The sequence below is a fragment of the Clytia hemisphaerica genome, unplaced genomic scaffold (assembly GCF_902728285.1).
Source record: "Clytia hemisphaerica strain Z4C2 unplaced genomic scaffold, Clytia hemisphaerica genome assembly, whole genome shotgun sequence".
In the NCBI taxonomy this organism is placed as follows: domain Eukaryota; kingdom Metazoa; phylum Cnidaria; class Hydrozoa; order Leptothecata; family Clytiidae; genus Clytia; species Clytia hemisphaerica.
This window is the reverse complement of record NW_027103979.1, coordinates 93365-118362: the sequence shown is the minus strand read 5'-3', so window position 1 is coordinate 118362 and position 24998 is coordinate 93365. Positions and strand designations below refer to the sequence as shown.

The 24998-nt window shown below is 34.2% G+C and overlaps 2 protein-coding genes across 2 annotated transcripts in view; both read right to left on the bottom strand.

Annotated features, from left to right (window-relative positions):
* Positions 1–14231, bottom strand: part of LOC136810871 (rab3 GTPase-activating protein non-catalytic subunit-like) — a 49886-nt gene extending 35655 nt beyond the window's left edge. Inside the window, exons 1-12 of the mRNA XM_067067461.1 lie at positions 14108–14231; positions 13481–13539; positions 12837–12978; positions 12167–12246; positions 10003–10079; positions 9522–9624; positions 8446–8712; positions 7992–8198; positions 6991–7007; positions 6254–6334; positions 4443–4551; positions 3567–3736 (exon numbers count right to left, since the gene is read on the bottom strand). Of these exons, the coding sequence (XP_066923562.1) occupies positions 3567–3736; positions 4443–4551; positions 6254–6334; positions 6991–7007; positions 7992–8198; positions 8446–8712; positions 9522–9624; positions 10003–10050 (1002 nt within the window). The 5' untranslated portion in view covers positions 10051–10079; positions 12167–12246; positions 12837–12978; positions 13481–13539; positions 14108–14231. The remainder of the gene's footprint in view (positions 1–3566; positions 3737–4442; positions 4552–6253; positions 6335–6990; positions 7008–7991; positions 8199–8445; positions 8713–9521; positions 9625–10002; positions 10080–12166; positions 12247–12836; positions 12979–13480; positions 13540–14107) is intronic.
* LOC136811017 (rab3 GTPase-activating protein non-catalytic subunit-like) lies at positions 12912–24153 on the bottom strand. Its single transcript, XM_067067620.1, has 17 exons — positions 24051–24153; positions 23078–23163; positions 22265–22397; positions 21277–21373; positions 21016–21063; positions 20288–20372; positions 19470–19565; positions 18858–18957; positions 18491–18592; positions 17785–17933; positions 17365–17462; positions 16590–16679; positions 15667–15807; positions 14923–15020; positions 14108–14235; positions 13481–13539; positions 12912–12978 (listed from the first exon to the last, which is right to left on the bottom strand). Exons 1-17 carry the CDS (start codon positions 24151–24153, stop codon positions 12912–12914), a joined length of 1680 nt encoding a protein of 559 aa, XP_066923721.1.
* Between the last annotated feature and the right edge of the window lie 845 nt (positions 24154–24998).

The following is a 24998-nucleotide window of genomic DNA, read 5'->3' as shown; positions in this document are numbered from 1 at the left end:
CCAATCAGATTGCTGATATTTTTGGATCGCCGATAAGGTATTTATTTAAAGAACAACAATGAGGCGCATCCTGACCAAAAATGATTAAAGAGCAGAAATAGAAAAAATGCTCAATACGGAATAAATGAATTTAAAGGAAATTTCAAGTCAAATCAATAAAATTAGGGTATTATACATAAAAATGTTTTGCTCTAGAAATAAGAACAGGATAAGAATAACATTAGGCTCAAGCTGTTCAAAAGATGAGAAGAGCCAAGCCTAATCAAATATTTATTTCTTAAAATAAAAAAAACAGGAAAAAACCCTGTTATGGAATGACAATGAATTTCTAGCTCTGTTTTGGTTAAAATACATAGTATTTTCTTCTCAATATCTTTAGTTTTTAAGCCCACAAAACACGAAGACAGTAGAAAAGATAAACCCAGAATCACATGATTTTATGTATACGCATATTATTATAACGAGTAAAGATAAAAGAAGAAGGGAGAAAAGAAGGTCGTATACCGAAGAATCATATTTCCCAAAGGCACCACGTAAATCTTCGCATAATTTCACAAATAAGAAAACATCACTGGGGAACAACAATATGGCGTATATCTTATACATCATAATAGGTATCACTGGATTTTTGACTTTCTTCATTCACCTTTCAGTGATCATATTCATTCTATCTGCTCCTACATTACGAGAATCGAAATCTAATCAACTTCTACTCAACACTAATATCGGGCACGCCTTAACAGGTGTTAGTTTATTCAGTGGTATTTTCGTGAAATCGATTGTTTTAAGTTACATCACATATGCAGCTTATGTTCTCGGCAATATGTCGCTAATCATGATGACTATAGACAGGTGTGTTATGATACGGTGGCCATTCAGGTACCAAACATTGCCGATATGGTTCCATCTTACATTAATGTGTGTGAGCCCCTTGTGTGCGTTTTTTACACTTTTACATGGAGTCATCAACTTTCGTGATAGCGGTATACCAGTCCAGAAGAATACTTTAGCAATGAACGGCTTTGTGTATGGTATTATATCGTGTATGTTAATATTATTAGTTGCAAACAGTGTTGTTTATTTGACATTAAGGAAGCAGCGAAAAGCTATCGAGTCATGTCAAGTTCATGGTGATGAACAGGATCAGGAAAATCAGAAAAAACGAAAAACTAAGAGCGATGCTAAAGCATTTTATATCTGTTTTGGGTATGTGTTCACCTATATTGTATTGTGGCTACCAGAGTGCGTGCGTAACTCCATATGGTTGTTTGGTGGCTCAATCGATATGACCGGTTTGTTCATACAGATCTCACAAGTGACAATGAACCTGAATCCATTTTTCGACGCATTCGTTTTCATTTGGTTTAACAGTGAATTGAAAGGGAACTTGAAACGACTTTTTAGGAAATCAAGTATTGTCGGACAAAACAAAGAGGAGATTGGACCGAGCTTAAATAATAAACGTTCAAGCACTCCAGTAGAATCACCAAAGAAAAGAGCTGGTAGTATTATCATTGAAATGCAAAAATTAGAAAAGTCTGGTGATGCTACAGACGCTGAACCTTCGCCTACAAACAATTTCCAACAAGACAAAACTGGTGATTTCCAAGATGAAGATGGAGATGAGAATTTGAAAAAAGAAAATTTGTTAAACCAAATGAAAGAAAATGAAGATTTAAGAATGAATTCTATCATGCTTTCCAATAAAAGTCTGGTCATTGAAGTTAAAGCAATTGTACAGAACAGTAATAACGTACACAATAGTGATGAAGCTGGAGACACTCATTTGGGAACGGTCGATGACAATTCGAATGATCCGGACATTTGAGGACTGCTAGCTACCTGGATATGAGCTCTTAGCAATAACCATTTTGATTCAATCTGTGGCTAATCCATAGTATTTTGATTGAGTATTGTATTATGTCGCCATAATTTTTGCGAACAAACTTTTAAGGAATTTATTCCAATGTGTATCAAAAAATAATTTTATCGTGCTCATATATAACACAAAATCAAAGCATTGGAATAATTCAAAAAGCAGTGTTATTTATTTATACTGAAAATCATCTCTTAGATTGAAGCCTCTTATTTCCCATTCAAAACCCGTGGCCCGTAGGTTTTTCACAAAACCCCGGATTGATAATAAAATCTATTGCTGGGTTTTGAGAAATTAACTCATCTTAAGGCTTCATGTTTTTCTAGATCCGGCTTTAAACTCAATGACCATAATTTCTCATCTCCCAATGGATGCATAGCTAGGGTTGAAATTTTTGTTTCTTAAAAAGGTCAACTAAACTGTTGTTAGCTACTGAACAAAGAACAAGTCCACAGGACAAATAAAACCTAAACATCTGCAATGCCGGACAAAAGGTTGTAGACAAATGAAATTTCAGTGAAAAATGATGAGAAATAGAGCAAAATGACCCTTCAATGTGTCTGAAAGGGGATGGAAGTTAAGAAAAACACTTTTGAAGTCGTTGCATTGCTTTTGAATTGCTTTTGAGGAAACCACAAGCAAAAAACCAGCGTTTTGATACTGGTGTAAAGCCAGTTAATCAAGCCCTTGTGGTTTGCCCTTGCGGTTACTGCAGTGGGTGACTTTACTTTCGTTTGGAAAGCACCCCCTCTGCGAACTTGTTTTTGATCGATATTGAAGTATTTTGCAAATATTGCAGAAGTCTACAAACCTTTTGTCCAGCATTGTGTTAAAAAAACAGAAACGAAAAAAAGATGTTTCACTTTCGCCACAAGAGGTAACATATGCCTTATACCTACGACCAATACCAGCTAGATACTTGCACAATTCTCTTTCTACTTCTTGATCTTTTACAGTACTTTACTTTTCAAGGTCACTTTGATTTTGTTTAAAAGCATATACTATTACAATTAGCGACCGTAGTGCAGTGGTAGAGCATCCGGCTACGGTGCGCAAGGTTGTGGGTTCAACCCTCAGCCAGATCATGTCAAAGATTTTCAAAATGGTACTTGATGCTTTTCTGCTAGGTGCTCAGCAAATTAAGGGAAGGATCAAGGGTAAGTAGAGAAATCCAGGGAGAAAGAGTGGCGCCCTCCCCTACCTTCGGGTAGCTTTCGAATAAGGAGCCTTCGGGTCGCCTCTAACTGCGGTCGCAGACTGACTTATTTACTGTAATATAGGGAAAGAAGTTATAAAGCAGTAAATGCTGGGCAACCATGAATAAAAACTTCTGAGTTTTGATATTTTGAAGATGAAAGGAAATTCATGAGGTGCTTGGAGCTTATTTCCAAAGAAGATGTCGTAACTTAAAATCTGGCTAATTACACTTTAAATTTGAACTAGTAGCATTCAAAATGCAATAGCCAAATTTTAAGCTTAGCTTTTTAATAAAACTCCAAGAACTCTAGGAAATCTTTTCTGTGTCAAAAACTATCTGAAGTCTATTTAAAGGATGTAAATCCATACTTAAAAAAAATTGTAATTTGTCATCAAATGTTATGTTCAGTGGTCAAAAGCAAGGTGGATTTTACAAAAATAAATTGCCACAGAACTTTGTAGAATTTTGAGTCTCTTCATACAATACACATACCTTAACTTTTTGAGCTGCTGTTTGGATTTCCATGGCAACACTACGGCAAATGACTGCCATTATTAATGCTTGACCAATCAGAATAGATTTGGAAAGGATGTCACGTACAGACTGCCACCAATCTGAAACTTCACCAACCGGTAAATCAACGCAATGTTTCTCAGCACCACCTTTAAATTGAACCATAAAATAAAATGATACAGTTCACTCTCTCTAATTCGATTGTCAAGGGGACATGATTTGATTTTGTTCGAATAAGGGAGTATATCGAATTGAAGTAGCGTTTATGAGAGTTTTTCATCGAATAATGAAGCGCACCGAATAGTAGAACGTTGAATACACGGGGTGCAAAATTATACCAATGCAGTCAAAATATGTGATTACTCGAAAAAGCTCATGTGATTTTATTCACATGTTACTTGCTTTACAACTTTTAAAGCTGATAACTTATAGTGTCAATAAATTCGAGTCAATCAGAAATAAATGTCATGTATAAAACAATCACATAAAAATTTCAAATTAGAAAGCGTCAACTGGATTTTGGGCTGCACGCATCCTCTCTGAAGATGTTTAGATTTAGGGGATGCGTACCGATTATAAATGAAACTCCAAATTTATGACCGAGTACATTTTTGAACTGAATACATTTTTTTCCTCATCATTCAAAGGTTTTACCCGACTTCTTGCTAACAGAAAAGAAAAAGTCGATTCACTTTAAAGCGAATCTTTCCGTAGTTCGAACTAAAATATTGGTCCCATCAGCTGGAAGTGGTTTAAATTACCTTCTGTAATTCGAAATCTTTCTCTATTCTAATTCGAAGAAAACTTTTGGGTCGAATCAGTGAAAGAGTTAAATTTATTTTCTGGATTGGTTACCTTTTAGAGCACATATTGAGGAAACGAGCGAGTTCAGTAAAACAAGCGAACAATCTTTGAAAAGTACGTTACTGTTCATCATCGACTGAGAATATTCTGTGAGTAGCATCTAAACGAAAAAGAAAATCTCTTAAAAATCAATTGACACTTAATTCCTAAATCATTTTAAGAAGAAAAAAAAAATTATTTACTTTATTTCTGACCATTGCCCTTGAATCCTAAAACAGGTAATTTATTTCTATTATTAAGAATTTTATTGGTAATAATTTTCCTATAAAAATTTCAGCTTTTTACAGTGTGTCGGCGAAATTGTAAGATTTTTTTAGCATATTAGGATAAAGATGAAAGACACTTCGTAATATTCAGGGCTTGGAAACTTTAATTCTTTTTGTGATTTGAGGGTTTGGATTTATATAGCTTAGGGTCCATTAAAGGCTTTTGATAGATTTGATGGCGTAATGAAGTGATCCGGTAGTTAGGTTCCCAATTTTGAGTTTTTGCTTGGCGGAGTGTCGAGACAGATTCTTGTTGTCTTTGGAAGGTAAAAATAGGACGAAATAATGTTAGTTTCCCATTTTTATTAACCCTTAGACGGCGAAAGGCGTATATATACGTCTTGAAAAGGTCTTTTGGTCATAACTCCTGACCACTTGAGATTCAGAGAAAAAAAATCCGCTATTTTTTGTAGCTGAGAGAAAGAGCTTTCCAACGATACCAAAGTTGATACCTGAATCATTTGTCCTGGTCAAGAAATGGCCTTTGAAAGAATAAATTTCCAGAAAAAAAATGATGAACTTTTTGGCCTTTTTCAAAAAAGTTAGGTTAACAAATTTCGGTTATATTTTTTTTCTTTGGAAATATTTTGTTTTTCTTTCAAAATAGCGACCTCATCAAGTGCTCAAGTTGTCTACTACTTCACAAACAGGAATGATAATGTACTTTCTCAAAGGGGATAAATTTTCAGTCATGGACGATTATTCGGCCAATTTTTGCAAATCATATCTTTCATAACTTAGGAAAGGTGACGAGAATGCTAAAAAGAACTAAAATATCAACTTGTGAAGCGTTTAACGAATAAATCCCCCGGAAATTCTCCATCCGTGTTGAAAAAACTACCCGCTAGAAAAACACAACTACTACAATAGTTTCAGAAGAGGGAGTTAAAAAAAGCAAGAAAAAAGGAGAAATATGACAAATATTATTTCCATATGACCTTTCTCTCGCAAAGAGGAAAATAATTTATTTTCTACATTCTGTTGTCGATATGCATAGAATCATTGCAGATTCTCGTTTTAGAATAAAATAATTAAAATTAAGCAAACAGTAACTAATACGCACATTCATATGCATTCTTAAAAGACCGTTGATGCGTTGTAAATTTTTGTTAAGATGTTTTATTTTTCAGATGACTATTTGATTCTTAACCCTAGAAGATCTTCTTATTTTCACCATTTTGTGAGAATTTTGTTGACCCTTCGAACTTTTAGTTTCGGTGCCTCCCCCCCCCCTGAATGGTAAAAATGACTTCCTGAAAAAATTATCTTGACAAGAGTGTATTGAGCGGCATAATATTTCATACTGAAGCGGCCACAAATCAAATAAGATATCTGGTACCTTCAGGTAACAGACTCTGAAAAGAGGGCACTTTAACCCCAATTTTCCAAAACTCGAACAAGTTTCTAGTTGCCCGTAATTATTCGAGTTTTAGCGACTGTAAAACTAGCGGCGAACACGGACGACCATTTTAGGATAACCCCTTCTGGAACAGTAAGTCATAAATATCGTGAATAATTAGTAATTGAGTTTCATACCATAATTTGCTTGGGCGGGATTCTTGATGATTCCAGTATAAAAGCTAACCGGCTTATCGATGCATCACCCTTCAAAGTGTTCTAGAGTAAGATGGAAAATAATAGTTATCGCTTTGAAATCGCACCAAGGGCATCTAGGAGTAGATTTACGTTGGCGTTAGGTATGAAGAGGATAGAAAATGGTAACACGGTGAAAAAAGTTAAAGAATAGCATATTTGGGTAAAAAGGAAGCAGAAGATTGAGTTTGGGTGCAAGTAAGGGGGGATAGGAAAGGGCTTATAGGTATGTAGTAGATTGGGTCAGCAAAAAAGAGGTTGGGAGATCTCTAATTTTTGTTTTGTTTTGAAATTTCTCTATGGAAATCGAAATGGTATTCCCTTCATGTAAAGGGTTTGCCGTGAAAAAAGTCAGGCTGGCCTCTAATTAGTAAGGAAAATAGTAGAAGCCTTTTTACATGACTTCGAAATTTAAGTTACAAATATATCGTGACCTTGAGCCCTGACTTCATAAAATTGGAAAATTAACAAGATTAGAAACAAGAAACATTTTTAATTCTATCGGATTTTTTGCGAGGAATTACGAAAGAAGATGCATTTTAAGCCCTTTCAAAAAGAAGGAATTCTCTCTCATTACGAAACTATAAAGATGGTTGGAAAAAGATGTAACACGAAATTTCATTTGACTTATTACTAGCTCCTCAAATATGTAATAATGAGACCTTTGATAATCTGCTTACCTCAAAAAACAGATCGCCTAAAAAAAGTAAGAAAGATAAAAATTATAGAAAACGTTAGAGCAGCAGGTCACAGGTAAAGTTATGAACGCGAGGGATGTAGGCCAAAAAAAAAATTAAAAACGACCCATGCAGTACAGTGATTTTCATTGAACAACATACCCTTACATTGGGCCATTCCATTTTATATCCATACAGGGGGTTGACGAACATTTCCAGTGGTTAATTCAAGCAAAATTTCCAGAGACCCCCTAGAAATTCTGCTTGAATTAACCACTGGAAATGTTCGTCAACCCCCTGTATGGATATAAAATATATAAAAAGAGTGTTTTTTTCATTTTTCCAGGGGGTAAAATATTATTCTAGAATTTGCAGGGGATAAAAGACTGATCTTAGTTCGTCCACCGTCACTTTAAGGTATGAAAAGAAATTTTCCAAGAGTTTTTTTTTTTAATTTTGCCATTTTCCACTCATTTCAAAGAAATGATTTTTTGACTTAAAAAATTTCGTCCACCCCCCCCCCATGTATGGAAATTTAATGTAATGGCCCATTGCCCCATTGCAGTTTTTCAAATTATAGTTATTGAATAACTTTACAGTGCAATAGCTAATACCAATCTTTTCCCGCAACCTTACTTATATTAACGTAACAAAGCAGCGGGTTTCTGTCTACAAAGAACTCTCTCTAATTCGAGCCTCTATTATTCGAATCTTTCTATAATTATAGGTCTCTTGAAAATCGAATTAGAGAGAGTCAACTGTATTTTCATTATCCACCTAGAAATATTACACCCATACACTACAATGCATTTTGGGTATCTCATAAAACACACCCTTAGGGTCGCACATACCGGTCAGCCATCTTGCCTGACCATCCCCTCCAAATTACGGTACGATTTTGTCGTGAATAATTTTGCTACTTTTATTAATTCAAAAATTTGACATGATTTATGAAGATTTTTCTTCATGTAGGTTCTGCTAAGGTTGCCTTAAAAAAAACTTACCCAGACTTAACGTTAACTCTTTAACGACCTTATCATCTAAAATGACTTTGAAATGTTGGGATGAACTTGACGAAGCTTCCTTTGAAAATCTTTTCTGCTGTGGATGGTGTGAAATATTCTCAATACGAAAACAAGATAGAAATTCGTTAATGTCTAGTTTTTTAGAAGATGTTGTTTTCTTTTGGTGGTGCTTCTGTTTGGTAGTGGCTATAAAAACAACAATGATGAAAATGGAGTCAATTTGCGTGTACTTTTTCTAAGGGACACTTTTTCTTATGATTAAAATTTCTTTATAGTAAGGAGGGGGGCCCTAGCATCTTTTGTCGGAGACAACCACATCTGGCTGGTTCGAAAGTATATAATATTTTAAGACTTTTGCGAGAGGGGCATGCGAGTTATGCCTGGCAACAATTTTAAAGGCAAAAAAACTGAAAATAATAGTAACAAAACAAACCTTCGAAATCATCCAAGCAAATAGATTTGTACCGATCCAACATTTCTAAAAAGTCTTTAGCCTCTGTACCAGTTACGTGTAAAAGCTCGGCCACAGTCTGCTGACGATCACCAGGTAGATCTTCTGTAACCATGGAATCCATGCTAGACTGATCTTCCTGAATATTTTCGATTGCCAGGTACAAGTTGATTAAATGCTTTTGCGCGTGACAGTAAAGTAAAAGATCAGATTTCTCAGCCTGGTACTCCAGATCTTCTTCAACAGATTCTATAAAAGTAAAAACAGTAAAATTTACAGCCAGTATGTCTCTATATTCATGATATTCATGATGTAATCGTTGCGCCTAAACAATATATGTGACGTAACAACTTTGCCGCCATTATTGGTGGCAAAGAAATTTGGTGCGCTAACCTTTTTTGTATTGAAACCGGGGGTTTATGAAAAAGAAAGCTTAATAACTTGTGACGTAATATAACAGAATTAAATATCTTTTTGGAAATCTATTGTAGATGAGTAAAGAATTTCAATGAAAGAGTTTTTTTCTTTGATTCGGAGTATTTGGGCTTCTGTATTAATATTTTCTTATTTTTTCCAGGGGTCCTTGCTTGGAAAACATTAGGGAATGCAAACGTTTTGCCACCAATAATGGCGGCCAATTGTTTTGATTGGGAGTGTCGAACAACGAAAAGATTATCATATGATCATAAATATCAAGAATTTTCACTTTTGAAGAATACAGCACAGTGATTTAAGTGATTTGAAATAACCCGCAATTTTGACCCAGTAAAAGTCTCCGTCGTAGAAAAACGAAGATAAACAAACTTGATTTTTAAATACGAGAACAGTCGACCCACTCTAATTCGAACCTCTTTTATTCGAATCACTCTATAATACGAACTAACATATCGGTCTCCTTAGCTGCAAAATAGCTTAAATTACTCTCTGTAATTCGAATCTTTCTCTAATTCGAAGAAAATTGTTGGTCCTATGAAGATCGAATTAGAGAAATTCAAAAATGGAAATGATCGAGTTCATGCCTTCAGGACAGCCTGTATATGGTTGTTGCCATGCCTAACCTCTTGAATTCATCGCCTTTTGAAGTCCATCGCAAATTAATGTCAATGAACTCTCAAGAAATTTTGGTCTTAATCCAGTGGTATTCATCATCAGTTCAACAGCCTGTTGAAAAAGAAAAGTGAACTTTTTACATGATTAAAAATTCTAAGAAATTATAAACTACTACATATAATTCTCAAAGAATCGTTACCTTGAATTTATTAGGTTTTTAAAAAAGGTTTGAAAGAAACTTTCTGTAATAGATTATATAATTCTGTAAGCCTGAAAATATTCTTGCCTAACTATTTTCCAATGTCGAGATATTCAAGATACAAGTTTATGACTTTTAGCAAGAAATCTCGACTGTGGAAAGTAGTTAGACAAAAATACTTGGACGCTTTACTCAGGACCATAGAAGATTTCTGCGGACCAAATATCTCAAATCCCCTTAAGATCTACATTTCTGGAAATTTCAAATTGAAAAAGATTAGTTGAACAGACCTTTTTCTGCATGTTTGGCGCTTGAATGTCAAGAATGATAGAAACCATTGTTTTCACTATCTCTTCATTATTGTTGGCTGGGTGATGTGAGAAAAAAATATTGCACTGATATAATGTTCTGGTGATGTGAGAAAAAAAATTGCACTGATAATAAAGTTCTGGTGACGTGAGAAAAAAATATTGCACTGATATAATGTTCTGGTGATGTGAGAAAAAAATGTTGCACTGATATAATGTTCTGGTGATGTGAGAAAAAAATATTGCACTGATAATAATGTTCTGGTGATGTGAGAAAAAATATTGAACTGATAATAATGTTCTGGTGATATGAGAAAAAAATATTGAACTGATAATAATGTTCTGGTGATGTGAGAAAAAAAAACTGCACTGATATAATGTTCTGGTGGTGTGAGAAAAAAATATTGCACTGATAATAATGTTCTGGTGATGTGAGAAAAAATATTGAACTGATAATAATGTTCTGGTGATATGAGAAAAAAATATTGAACTGATAATAATGTTCTGGTGATGTGAGAAAAAAATATTGCACTGATATAATGTTCTGGTGATGTGAGAAAAAATATTGCACTGATATAATGTTCTGGCGATGTGAGAAAAAATATTGCACTGATATAATGTTCTGGTGATGTGAGAAAAAAATGTTGTACTGATATAATGTTCTGGTGATGTGAGAAAAAATATTGCACTGATAATAAAGTTCTGGTGACGTGAGAAAAAAATATTGCACTGATATAATGTTCTGGTGATGTGAGAAAAAAATATTGCACTGATATAATGTTCTGGTGATGTGAGAAAAAAATATTGCACTGATATAATGTTCTGGTGATGTGAGAAAAAATATTGCACTGATAATAAAGTTCTGGTGACGTGAGAAAAAAATGTTGTACTGATATAATGTTCTGGTGATGTGAGAAAAAATATTGCACTGATAATAAAGTTCTGGTGACGTGAGAAAAAAATATTGCACTGATATAATGTTCTGGTGATGTGAGAAAAAAATATTGCACTGATATAATGTTCTGGTGATGTGAGAAAAAAATATTGCACTGATAATGTTCTGTTCTGGTGATGTGAGAAAAAATATTGCACTGATAATAAAGTTATGGTGACGTGAGAAAAAAATATTGCACTGATATAATGTTCTGGTGATGTGAGAAAAAAATATTGAACTGATAATAATGTTCTGGTGACGTGAGAAAAAAATATTGCACTGATATAATGTTCTGGTGATATGAGAAAAAAATATTGAACTGATAATAATGTTCTGGTGATATGAGAAAAAAATATTGAACTGATAATAATGTTCTGGTGATGTGAGAAAAAAAAAACTGCACTGATATAATGTTCTGGTGGTGTGAGAAAAAAATATTGCACTGATAATAATGTTCTGGTGATGTGAGAAAAAATATTGAACTGATAATAATGTTCTGGTGATATGAGAAAAAAATATTGAACTGATAATAATGTTCTGGTGATGTGAGAAAAAAAATATTGCACTGATATAATGTTCTGGTGGTGCGAGAAAAAAATATTGCACTGATATAATGTTCTGGTGATGTGAGAAAAAAATATTGCACTGATATAATGTTCTGGTGATGAGAGAAAAAAATATTGCACTGATATAATGTTCTGGTGATGTGAGAAAAAAATATTGCACTGCTAATAATGTTCTAAGATCAAAGAAAAAGAAAATCAAGATTGAAGATTAAGAGAATAAAAAGGAAAAATAACCAAGTTCTCCAATAACTGCGCTATAATAATTTTCATTTCATTGGTCACCTTTCTTTGAGGTGCGTTCTTTGCCGGATTATAACGGCTGATATCTCTGGGCCTACATCATGAAATCTCTTATTCTGTTTGTAACTTACTGTTCAATAATACGGACGGATGTGAATACACGGGTTGCAAAATTAAAAGACTGAAGTCAAATCACGCTTTTACTCGAAATTTTTATGCGTTTGTTACACTACTTTCATTTCTGATTGGTTTGGAATTTATCAAACACTAATAAAGTTATTAACTGTAATTTGTAAAACAAGTAACATGGGAATGAAATCAGATGAATTTTTTCGAGTAGTCACATGTTTTGACAACACTGCTATAATTTTGCAACACGTGTATTGGAAATAAAAAGAAGGTTTACCTCTGCCTTTGCTTTTGTCAAGAGACGTGGCCACACGTTTCAGTTGGTGTGCATCTTTCGCTCGTATACTATGTACATTACTATGGGAAAAACAAGACATCTGGTTATTCATAATATGCATCATTGCAATGTCTTCTGACATTACATCACGGACCCAACAGCTGATTGATTGTAAGTGACGTAAAATCAGTCAGTACGTCATTTTCAACCAATTAGCTGTTGGGTCCCTGGAAGACATTGCAATGGTGCATATCATGAATAGAAGTATTTCAGGCTTGGCAAAGGTTATTTATCTTAACGCAGATGAGCCATTGGAGGAAGAAAACATTAAATATATCCATTAGATCAATTTTCATTCGATTTTGTAAAAATCGAAGGTTTTATTGAAGGGGGCGATCCCCTATGCAGATATATATTTTCTTCCATTTTAACGGCGAAAACCGGAATGCATGTAAAGCTACTACAGTGCAGTCACCATAATTTGAACCTTTCTAACTCCAATGTCACCTTAATTCGAACAAGTTTTCTGGTCCCTTCAGTTAACAGTGTCTCATAAATATGTTTCTATAACTCGAAATCTCCTTAACTTGAACAAATGTGTGTTCCCCGTGCGTGTTCGAGTTATGGAGACTAAAAAACTGTACAATTAAGAAGGATTTAAAACAAATACCTCAACGAGCAATGAAACGGAACATGAATCGTTTTGATTGAACCATCCTCTTGTAGTAGGAAACACTGTTGAAATTCATTGCTGTTGATATTTGTTGTTGCGCGTATCTGGACCTAAGCACTGGTACGTTGGACAAATCAATCTGGATCGAAAAAAAAAAAAAAAAAACAGTAAAAACAGCAAGAAAAACAAGTCAAAATGTGCAGATAGTACGACCACGTCCACACCACAGCTAGTCTGTATTTCCTAAGCAAAATAATGCGCCACCTTTGCTGAGTAGACCATGGTAGTAGACCAATTTTCGGTACCGGCAATTTGTTTAATCAAACAAAAAAACCTGAATGGTGCGAAGCGAGTCGGCGAGAGAATGGACTTAATCGATAAAGTTACCGGCACCGAACTATGTTCTACTTATCAAAAATGGCAGATTGTTTTAATTCATCTAGGGACGAGGAAGCTCCATCAGGTGTTTTACATAAGTTATGTGGTTCCCACGCTACGGTTACGTTTTCTCCGAAACGAAATGAGGCCATTCTATTGGTCAAATTAAATTTTTACGTCATTTCTAACCAATAGAATTGCTTTAAGCTACCTGTGAACATGGTCAAAAAGTCGCTATAAAAAAGTAAAACAATTGAGCATACTTGCAGTTTTTACCGACATTGAAAGCACCAACTCGTGCTCCGTGTTCTGTCAAATAAATCTAGAATGAAATAAACATGAAACCCTATAAATAACAAGACATTCCACCTTAAAAGACTCTCCTAAGCAAAACGTGTAAAGACTGATGCTCTCTTATTCGATTTTCGAGGGGAATCGAATTTTCACAGAATAAGTGAGCGTATCGAATAGTAGAGCGTCGTTTATGAGTTTCTTATTGACTGTAGTGTGGCTTTCGATATTATCGAATAATAGGTGTACTTCGAATTAGAGAGCGCCAACTGTAGTGATGCGGGTCCACGGACACATTTTTGTTTTGATCGAATGAATCATATTCTTCACATCAGGTTATTTTTTTGTCAAAATTCTCGTGAGTGCCAATTTCATGATGAATGTTGTCTCTGTTCTGACATTCGAGAGTTTAAACAGTTCATACTTGCTAACCGAAAATGTAAACAATGTTGTAGATTAGTTGTCTTTGAAACAAGACAAACTTCGATTTTGGAAATTTGGCGCAAGTATCGAGTCAACCAAACTTCATACAACGGCTAAATATTCTTCACAGGCTAGATTCAGATTTAAAATTAAGGATATGAAGAAAAAAGACTAACCTCCAGAATTCCCCTTTTTGGCGCATAGATGACTACAAAGAGAGCTCTTCGTTTCAATGATGGTGCATCACTTTGTTGGTCTTCTTCCTCTTCTACCACTATCCAGCCGCATTCTGCATCTCTATAACCTGATAATTGGGTGAGAAAACAAAAAAACGAAAATAAGAAAACAAATTCTCGAGAAAATAAAATTACAAATTTTTTCAAAGTGACCTGATGAAAAATTAAAGAAGGATATAGTTTGCAGAGGGGTATAACTTCTCCTAGGTTTTTTTTCATCCCCCTTTTTACCCCACTCCCAATTCTGTAAAACAATCTTACCGTCTCCTTTTTAACAGAAAATTCCGTTTCAAAAGAAACTTGCTCTATTCTCCACCAAAATGATCAAAGATTTCAAAGTATATACAGTCATGAGGCAACAATTTCACAATAAAAATAGCGTTTTGACATTTTGTGTTTTTAGTTGTTATTTCACGAGAAGAAAGACACGTAGAAACCAATCTACGTAATTGGAGGTATACGTTAACAACAAATCGATATCATATTTTTTTTGACTGGCGAGAATGCTTTGGAAAGGCGGAGTATCACAACTTATCTCAGCTCCCAGTAGCAATTATCTAAAATCTAATCAAGAGGAGGTGTATAAAAGTAAGTAGTAAGTTTGCGACCGCAGTCGGAGGCGACCTGAAGGCTCCTCTTTCGATACCTGTCCACCCGAAGGTAAGGGAGGGCGCCACTCTTTCTCCCTGGATTTCTCAACTTACCCTTGACCCTCCTCTTAATTTCCGAGCATTAAGCAAAGAGGCATCAAGTACCATTTTGGAAATCTTTGGTATGACCCGGCTGGGGGTTGAACCCACAATCTTGCGCACCGTAGCCGGATGCTGGTGGAAGTTGTAAAGGACGTAATGCTCTACCAAGTGGTAACAACTAACAAACAACACCGATGAAACAAGTGTTCATTTTATGGAACTACCTGGCTCATCAACAGAAAGCATTAAATTCAAAATAAACAAGCTTAATGACAAACAAAATAACCAGAAGCATTTTTTGTTTTATTTCTAACCTAAGAAGTTACCAAAATAGTAACTCCCGCACATATTCTTAAAAAAAAATATTTCCAGGATTTTTTCCGATATCTTGTTTAACAAACAAAATAACCAGAAGCATTTTTTGTTTTTTATTAAAAACTATATATTCGACCTCACTCACAAGAGGTCATCATCAGAGTAAAAATCTAATACAGAATGAAGATTCTAAAATCAAAATTTACAGAAGCAAGCTAATTAAAATGTTATAAAAAATTCATTTAAAAAGAATGTGTAAAAATCTAAAATGATAAAACTGAGAAAACAATGACACTAATCGATAGCACAATAAAAGACCTCTTGTGAGTGAGGTCGAATATATAGTTTTTAATAAAAAACAAAAAATGCTTCTGGTTATTTTGTTTGTTAAACAAGATATCGGAAAAAAAAAAATCCTGGAAATATTTTTTTTTAAGAATATGTGCGGGAGTTACTATTTTGGTAACTTCTTAGGTCCAAAAATATATATACCTTTCCATAAGCGCAGAACAATACCAGTTGAAATATCGACTAACGATACTCTGTTGAAGGTGTCGGTAACAATTCGCCAAATTACCTATCGGTGACAGTTTCACACTTGAAGTAATACGATGTTGATCGAAAAGCCCAAATCTGTGAAGAAATAAATAATTTTTATGGCAAAAAAACTGACGTCGTAGCCAAAACTCCTTACCCTTAATATGAGCAAAATATTTACGATTTTCAATCAAGTTGCATTCAAGAAAAATAATTGGTATCATCGGGAAAATCTTGAAATTCTGATCATAATAAAGTGCATTAATGAAACGAAAAACGCAAAAACCTACAAACTTTAATTGACATACCATTTGACATATCAATGCAGAAGGGGAATAAAACAAAGAATATAATTATATCATTATCGTTTATCAAACAACACATTAAAGACCGTCTATTTACTATCTAGATTTTGCGATACACACGAAATTTATTTTACTTAAAGAAGTGGTCTGACACAGTACTTTTTCTCGGGACACCCTGTAGAGGTTAGAATCTTTTTCTTGGGCAGTCTTCATTATTTTATTTAACAGACTACAATCAGCACCAAAATCTATTAGCAATTTCGGGCATTTTAACGTTTTTCAGAATTTAAAGGTCGGGCGAGAATTGCAGTTTCAGTACTTCTACTTTGTTTCATTGGATTTTTCGATTTGGGAGGGGTTAAGTGGCTTCCAGGCTATATTCTCAGCCTTATTGGAACAATTTGAGCTTTTAGATCCTGAGATCCTAAGGTCCTTAAGTGTAATGTTAAAAATCAGAGTTAAAACTCTATTTTCTAACCGTACTTTAAAGCACCTAAAAATCATTTGCGGTTTTAAAGTTTTGAGGGAATTCCTCTTTTGTGCCAAATATTTCGGCGCCAATTGTAGACTTACCTTGCAGGGAGAGAAGTCCCCCTTTCAACGTTTGGTCGAACATCTTTCTTTTCTGGACTCTGAGCTTGTTTTCCGCCACCAAACCATCCACTAAAAATCATTGAATAAACTACAGTTTATGTATACAGTGATGCAAAAGTGGCCTTGGCGAAGAAATTATTTACCAAAAAATTTTTATGGCCGACGTAGTTTTTTGCTGATGAATTTTCTACAAGTGTGAAAATGAAAGTCAATTAACTGAAACTTTGACCGACTTTTAAAATAAATGTGGCTAAAAGCCAAATTTTCAAGCCAAAGCATCCCACTTTTAATCGTCATTTCCGAACCTTTACTTGCAATGGTTCCGTAAAAATATCTACCCAGGTTTGCTGACAACATCGATTTTTTCATCCGGATTTAGAATGAAAATTGAATGAGCTTTTAGGCACGGTAATTTGCAAAAACAAAATAATAAAACCAAACGTCGATCATAAACATAAATATTTATAAGGCTTTCGCTTTTGTTTTAAAGTATAAAAGGCAACAAGGTTTTTACCAAGCTGGCACACAACGTTGTTTCAACGTTCATCTAACGTTATATGGACGTTGTTTCAACGTTCATCTAACGTTATATGGACGTTGTGAACGTTAGATAAACGTTGAAAAAACGTTGTGTGCCAGCTGGGTAAGCTGAAAAACCAAATCAGATCGGTATAATCGCCAAATCTTTTTCTAAGAACAGAGAAAGGTGTGCTCAGAATGGATGATCTGTTATGAAATTAGATTGTATACGCACCTTCCCATAGTGAAATTTTTGACACTCGAAAATACAGCTGAAGTCAACTTGCTTGCATAAGCCATTGCAACGTCTGACAAAATCGGTTGATTACTTCCCTAGTAAAGTTAACAAGAAAGAAGGAGGGATTAAAATCAAGAAATTTCTTCGTTATCATAAAATTTCACAAAAATATATCTATCTTGCAACAAACTAGCCTACCATTTCCTTCAAAAATTTGAGCTTTTTCTAACGGTAGCAGTAAAAAAAAAATTTCAACTGTAAAAGTAGAACCTTCCGATAAGTCCTCCTTCCCGTATCTTTTCGAGTTGTTAGATATTTATACATTTTATACACACAGCATATACACCATACAACACTTTTCTTGTAAGAAGAACCAATATTTTTGGAGATCAAGGAAGTAATGTTTAAAAAAAGTACCTCTAAAGCCTGGTAGTAACATAAGAAAGGTTCAGTTCCAGTGGACAAGAATCTATTAAAAGCTGGCGACGAGCCTTTGACTGTAGCTTGTTGTCCACCAATCACGGAAGCAGTTTGCAAGCGATCAAAGAAACATGGGCTTGTCACACCTGTGGTGAAATAGACAACAATCAATCAAAAATAATGAACTACTGTGTCTAGATATTGCGCTGATTCTGATTCATGTGTGAGTGTTACATACATTGTAGAGATTTTTTGTGTGTAAAACATCCTTAAAACTATTAATCAGTGCTTTACATCATTTCAACGCGGTAAGTTGTCGTGGTGGTATTGAAATGAGCTTATACTTTATGATCCGAACTGGTTAACCAACAGTAAACGTTAAAAATCAGAATAAAATTATGAATCAATCAAGAGTAAAGCTTTGCCAGTTAGTTATTGGTGTAAGTGCTTATAAAGAAAATCAAAAAAAATGAGATTCTTTTTTAACGAATCAACAACTAGAAAACTTCTAGAAAGAAGAGAAAAAGATTCTAGCCATTTTTTGCAGAAATTTACCAAAATTTTGAAAATTTTTTAATCGCAAACGAACAGACGGGTGAAGTTATAGACCTTGGTAGGTCCAACAATTGATACAATTCGAATCATTTTCTAACTATTTCAACAATACTTAAGAGTGAAAAATAATTAAAAATATTGCAAATACCACAGCTGACACAATCAGTTACACCCTTTTGACCGGTTGATTTCCACTTTTTGTAAGCCAACGGTGGTGGTTGAATGGATTCTGATCCGTACGATGCTTGAGCTAAGAAAAGATTTGCTACATTTAGTTGGCGCTCTATTTATTCGACATTCTACTATCCAATGCGCTCTATTATACAAAATAACGCTATTTTTGCAGACGTTATGATTGTTTATGCCCGCGATTGCTCATTTATGGCCCACGAGTGTTATTTATGACGAGTCGAAGACGATGTCGCAAATACATTATTTGCCAAGAAGGAGCCTTGGTGCGATGATTCCTGCTCCTAAATAAAAGTCTTTTCTCGTGTATCAATATTGTGCTCTACCTTTAGCAAGCTGATTTCTGCATGCTCTAAGTGACTGGTACAAGCTAAAACCATCAATCGTTACGATAGCTTTTGAGTACAAAATAATCAACTCATCGACCTGAAATAAGAAAAAAGAGGGTTTTGTACTGGATACTATCATTCAATTATTGGACAAACAGTAGAGGGAATTGTTTTGGGGTTTGTATCAATAAACAAGCAACATTTAGATATGATGCAGAACTGGGTCTGATTCTTTCTTACCGTAAGTTGGTCTAACCTCGACATGTCTCTTCTAATAACGACACCCTTCTTTAGAGATAGGAATATTATAAAGGTCGGAATTACTTATAGAGAAAACATACACTTTTTCCTCTCTGATTGCTAAGTAAAGGAAATTAGTTTCAATCAGCAATTCCGACCTTCGTCTATTATTCCTATTTTTCAAAGAAAGGTGTCGAAATTAGAAGAGGGATGTCGACATTAGACCAACTTATGCTACGATCTAATTACAAATTACCATCCAACACCTCTCTGAAGAAAGATTCTAGTTACGCGGAAAGTGTCATTAAAAGAAAAGGAGGGTTCCACTTTCTAGAAATGTTTTATGTAAACAATTTTGAAATCAAAAACCTGATCACTTGAGCTTGCGAATGAAGTTTTTGTTCGGATCACGATGTTCAAAACAGGGCCATCATGTAAGAATTGTGACAGCAACAGTGAACCGTTCTACGAGTAAAAATAAAATTATTTAGTATTCAGGTGTCTAATTGTCAATTTTTCAGGTTTATTTTTATTAAAACAGAGTCTTTGATTTTACACGTTTTTTATAAGAACAAACTATATCAGAACAGTTTAATGTTTACGGACTCTAAAACACTCAATGTCTTATGAAACTGCACAAAAATACTCACAAAATGGTGAAATTAAGAACATTTTAAGAACATTTTTAGGTTTAAAACTCATGAAGCCCTAACGCTTTAAAATATTTTGGATGTTCTTATAAAAACAACGTGTATATACGCGTGTCATATAATAAGAATACGTAATACAAAATCAGGTGCCTAGTTAATAATTCCTCAGACAAACCTTTTTAGCAATTTAAAACTCATAAGATTGTTTTGTAATATTGAACAATGAAAATACAGCAGTAGTTTGAGTAAAGAAAACGAGTTAAGTAAATAAAAATGTATAAAACTAGTATAAAACTCTGTTATCAATAACATTTAGCACTAAGTAATTAGTCTAATGACCTTGATTTAGCCTAGAAATACAGAGAAACGTACAATCGAAGTTTGCAATTCATTATAATAATTAGACTTTTTTGAGAAGAGTCTAATTTTTAAGGCCTGGGAAAAAATGTTTATGGCCAAAAATAGGAGTATACCCTTTTTACAATTGAAAAAAAAACGTACAGAACCAAAAAAGAGGACAGAATATTTTTCACTTACACTCATATACATTCTAATGTAGCCAGTGGAGTAGCCAGCAATAATACAGGTCCAGTCAGGACTCCCTTGCGATGATCTAGATAGACTATAAATCGTTTTGAAATCCAATATTGTGAAAGAATGGAGGCATTGTACAAATATCCAGCTTATAGGATAAACGTTATCAAAATAAGATTTTAACTTAGTTCGAAATCTTACATCCTAGATGTAAGAAAAGAAAGCAAAGATGCAATGACCTATAAAGATTTGGTACCATTGAAGACTCAAAGAGGATTATATTTTTCTTTTAATGAAACAAAAGCAACTACCATCACAACAACACCAATTTTAGAAGAATACCGTATCCTGGTCTGATTTCGACACCCCAGCTGATTTCCATACCCCAGCTGATTTCGCCCCCCTTCTTTAGTGATAGATAGGAATCATAAGAATGTCTGAATCGCTGATTGAAACTGTATTTTTTTCGCTTGATACTTATAAAGGCAGACAAGCCTTTTTCAATGAGCGTTTCCGACCTTCCTATTATTATTCCCCTACCTCTGAAGAGGGGTGACGAAAATAAGATGGGGGAGGTCCAAATTAGACCAACTTACAGTACTAACCTAACATGCTGAAAGACCCTAACATCAAATAACAAAGAAAATCTTCCGTGGACATGGTAGTTTAAGAGTTTTTAGTTTGGGAGTAACTATGGTCACAGAGTTAAGGGAGAAATAAAAATCACATACCTTTGTTGCGATGCCAATGGGACAGCATTAATGCAGGTCACTTTTTCACTGTAAAGAAGAGTTGAAAATATTATTTTAGTACTTAGTTCGAAAGAATTTGTTATGAGAATACCCCTAATATTCTACCATATTTTATGCTTATTGCTCAAAGGCTATCGTTCGCCATGGTTAAATCATCTTAAAAAATTTTTCTTTACAAGAGAGTGAACAATTTTTTGGCTGATTTTAAAACTAGCATCTGGGTGCTAAAAAACGTGTTACTTTTCTTCACAAGTGAGATCTCCACTCCAAGTAATATCATAACTTGGTGTTTGTGCCTCAATGGTAGGTGAAGATGTTGTTTCCTTTGGCCATCTCCCTAAAATAAAAGAATCTATTTTTTGGATCAAGTTTACAAAATAATTCAGTTCAAGCAAACATACAAAAATTTAAAATTCTTTCTCAAAGCTTTTGTTAATTTTGAGTTAATTTCATCATCGGGCTCTTTCGAAAAAACAACTATAAAAGACGCGTTTTAATATCTTCTTCTTTAGGTTTTCAAATAAAAAGTTTTTAACCATAAATTGTATCTTTACATTATTTCTGGGTACCATTATTCATAGGCAAAGCTGAGCAGCTGAGCTAACACCTTTTTGGAGAAAATCAGCCTTTTTAGCCTGAAATTGAAACATTGAGCGATCTCGCTGGGGTTATTTTGTATTTTTATATTGAATAGTACAAGACACCATTTAGAAACCATCTTGACCTTTTCCTGGCCTTTCATGGCCTTAAAAATGAGCAAAAAATGCCATTTTTACTCACTTTTCACTTTAGTGAGAATCAAAGACCCGCCTGGGGAAAGCTGGATTTTTGACCTAGGAGGTTAAAAAAATTCCGCAAAATGTCTCACAATAGATGAAATTTTCACAAAAAAATACTACACTTTGAAATTTTTGACTTTGCCATTTGACGATCTACCCTACTTTTAGTTTTCGAATTAACAGTATTTAAATCTAACTTTTTGAATTTTTGTGCTTGAATAATCTTAAACATGGCTGACATGGAAAAACTTTATAACCTTTCAAAAAACGATGAAAATTGTTCTTAAAAACAGTGTTGGTTTTGTTAGTTATGGCGGAATTTGTTAAAATCTTTAGTGAGTAAAATGACCAAAATCATTCTAGCTGGAAAAGATGAAATTCATATTGCATTGCAACTGGACGAATTTCCGACAACAGATGGAGCAGTTACAGCACTTTCAAATACTTACTGGTTAGAAAAATGCCTTTATCGTCTTTAGCAATAGCGATAAGGTCGCCAGCAGGTGATAAAGAAAGTTTACAGGTGTGAAGCCAACTTTTTCCTAAATTTCCACTTGGTGACAGTGCTTCTACTGGTGATGCCTGGTGAAGATTGTTATGAAAAAAAAAAATTGAAGGAGCCAACATTTATGACATAATGTTTTTATACTGAAGCACCCAAAATAGTCTGGCCGTTTGCCACTAGAATTCAAAATTAGTGGCAAACACCCAGAATGCCACAAATTCTTTTGTACTATTCAATTTTTCATGAGCTTGTTCAATTAATCAAACTTATAAGCCGCAATCTAAAGGCAAGTTCAACCAAGTGAGGCAAAAAAGGAATTTTTGCTTAAATTATGTTTATATCCAATGTAATTTTTAAAACTTTTCTTTTTCCTTTAAAAATGCTTAAGAAATGCCATTTTTATTGAGATTACACCTTTGATGATTGAGTTCATCATTATAATGATCTCAAATTTTTTCATTCTTACTTTGGATTGCCTGAACTGATCTTAAAATTCACATAACAAAATTTAAGTGTGACTTTCTTCAAGAATAAATTAAGAAGGAATCAAGAATAAATCATCCATCTTATAAAGCCTACAATATCTTGTATTAAAGAGTGGATGGTAAAATATTAATTCCATGTACATCCATGAAAGGTTTAGGTAATGTTTCATGAGAAAAATTTCTTCTAAATTGGCACAGGGAATCGATAACAACAAAACTTATTGTTGCATGAAATTAAAAGAGATTTTTCAAGGTTATAAAAGCCTGCTTACATCAGCAACCCAATCATCATCACTTCCCCAATCTCCATCCCAATTGTTTACGCCTTCTTCGCCAACAACAAATTCATTATCAAAGCCTAGAATGAAAAATTAACAACATTTCACAAGTGCAATCTTCTTCTGCAACATGGAAAAAATATATCCTCCCTGTATTATTAACCCTTTAAGTGCCGATGTCGTATATATACGACATGGGCTATATAGGAGGGCGAAGCCCTCCTGTAATGCCCAGTTTGATTTAGAAATCGTTATTTTTGGTCGAACTCGTAGGAATTAGATTGTCCTTTATGGTCAAGCAAAAAAAATTTCAAAAGTGAGTCTTTCCAGCGAGATTTTAAGCGAAAAAGTCAAAAAAATGCAAAAAATTGACAAAAATTCACTTTTTTGAGATTCTGACCGTTTTTTGACTATTTTTGGTCAACGAGTGATCCAAGAACCTCCAAATTTGGCCCTGTTTTACTTTATTCTGTCTTCTAGTGAGTCGATTTGAAGTTTTACCACTGGGCACCTTTCCATCAGTTCAGTCAGGTCCGCGCAGCGGGCCTGACTGCTTTAATTCCCTAACCTACCCCCCCCTTGGCCGCCGCCCACCACGCCCTTCCTAAATCGGGCGGCGCCGAAGGCGCCCAAAAGAAAGAAGAGACTCTAAGCTATCCAACGAGCTATATACGAGCTTCTAATTCATTCTAGATCAGAAGATATAAGCCCTTAAAGTTTGAACTAGCAATTTTTAAAAAAAAACTTAGAAAAAAGGACCCTGGCACTCAAAGGGTTAAGATGGTTAGATATTTCAAATATAAAATTTTATGCTGGTACCTGTGACAATTTATATAGTTTACTTTTTATCTTTTCAATATAGAAATTTCACGTATGTTAAAAAAAGTTATAGGTTTCAGTGACACAAAATAACCAAAATAACAACACCAGAAAAAGGTTAAATTTTAAAATATAAAGAGAGATGTACCTTTATCAACTGCTGCTTGCTGATCGGCTGCCAAATCTTTCAGTAAACTTTGCAATTTATCAACATTGTGAATTTGACTAATGGAATGCAGTGCACATGACATTATAGTGTATTTTATTTTTATTTTGATATCTCCTGTAAACAAATTTATAAAAACAAAAAATGGTCAAATCATTATAAAAACTAATTTAAAAAGGTTTCCCTCTTTCAAAACAAAGTTTTTTTTATGGAAATTCAGGGGTTTTGCATTATTTTTCATTGGCTGGCAAACGAAACATTTACTCTGGCTGACTCTGACTCACTCTACAAATTCTACGTTCTAGTCTGACATAATTTTTGCAAACCCAGTGTCGTTAGCGGGAATATGTATTTGAGTTGACCAAGGAAATGTTTGGACTGGCGATTTATTATTTTTTGTGACTTTAACGGCCCTAAATAAGACCCTCCTGGACATTCAAATCTAAAATTTCAGGTAAAGCATAGAATGGTTGTTCTTTTCAAAGATAAATAATAGCTAGCCTAAATAAAATACAATGCAATATAAAGAAATTGCAGTCTAATGTAAAAAAGCTCTAGAAAACTGTCTACAGATTAAAATCCAGATTGGCAAACCAATTACATTTGATTTGGTTGTTGGATACGAGAGGATAGATTTCACTTCTTTTGGCATCCAAATATTGCTAATGTTAACAACTGGTTCATATCTTTTGAATAGCATTAAGCTGAAAATGCAAGCAACGTACAAGACATACAATCCAATGCTAGCTTTGAGTTTCCAAGTCATTATGAATGTACTTTTATTGCTTTTCAATTTCTTCATTTCCATTTCAATTTTATTCAGCTTTCGTTGAACTTTTGAATATTTTGCGAATTCTTCTTGCTTGCTAATACCTTTTTGTTGATGTTTTAAATCAACAAACTCTGATGACAAAATGTTTAGCCTTTGTT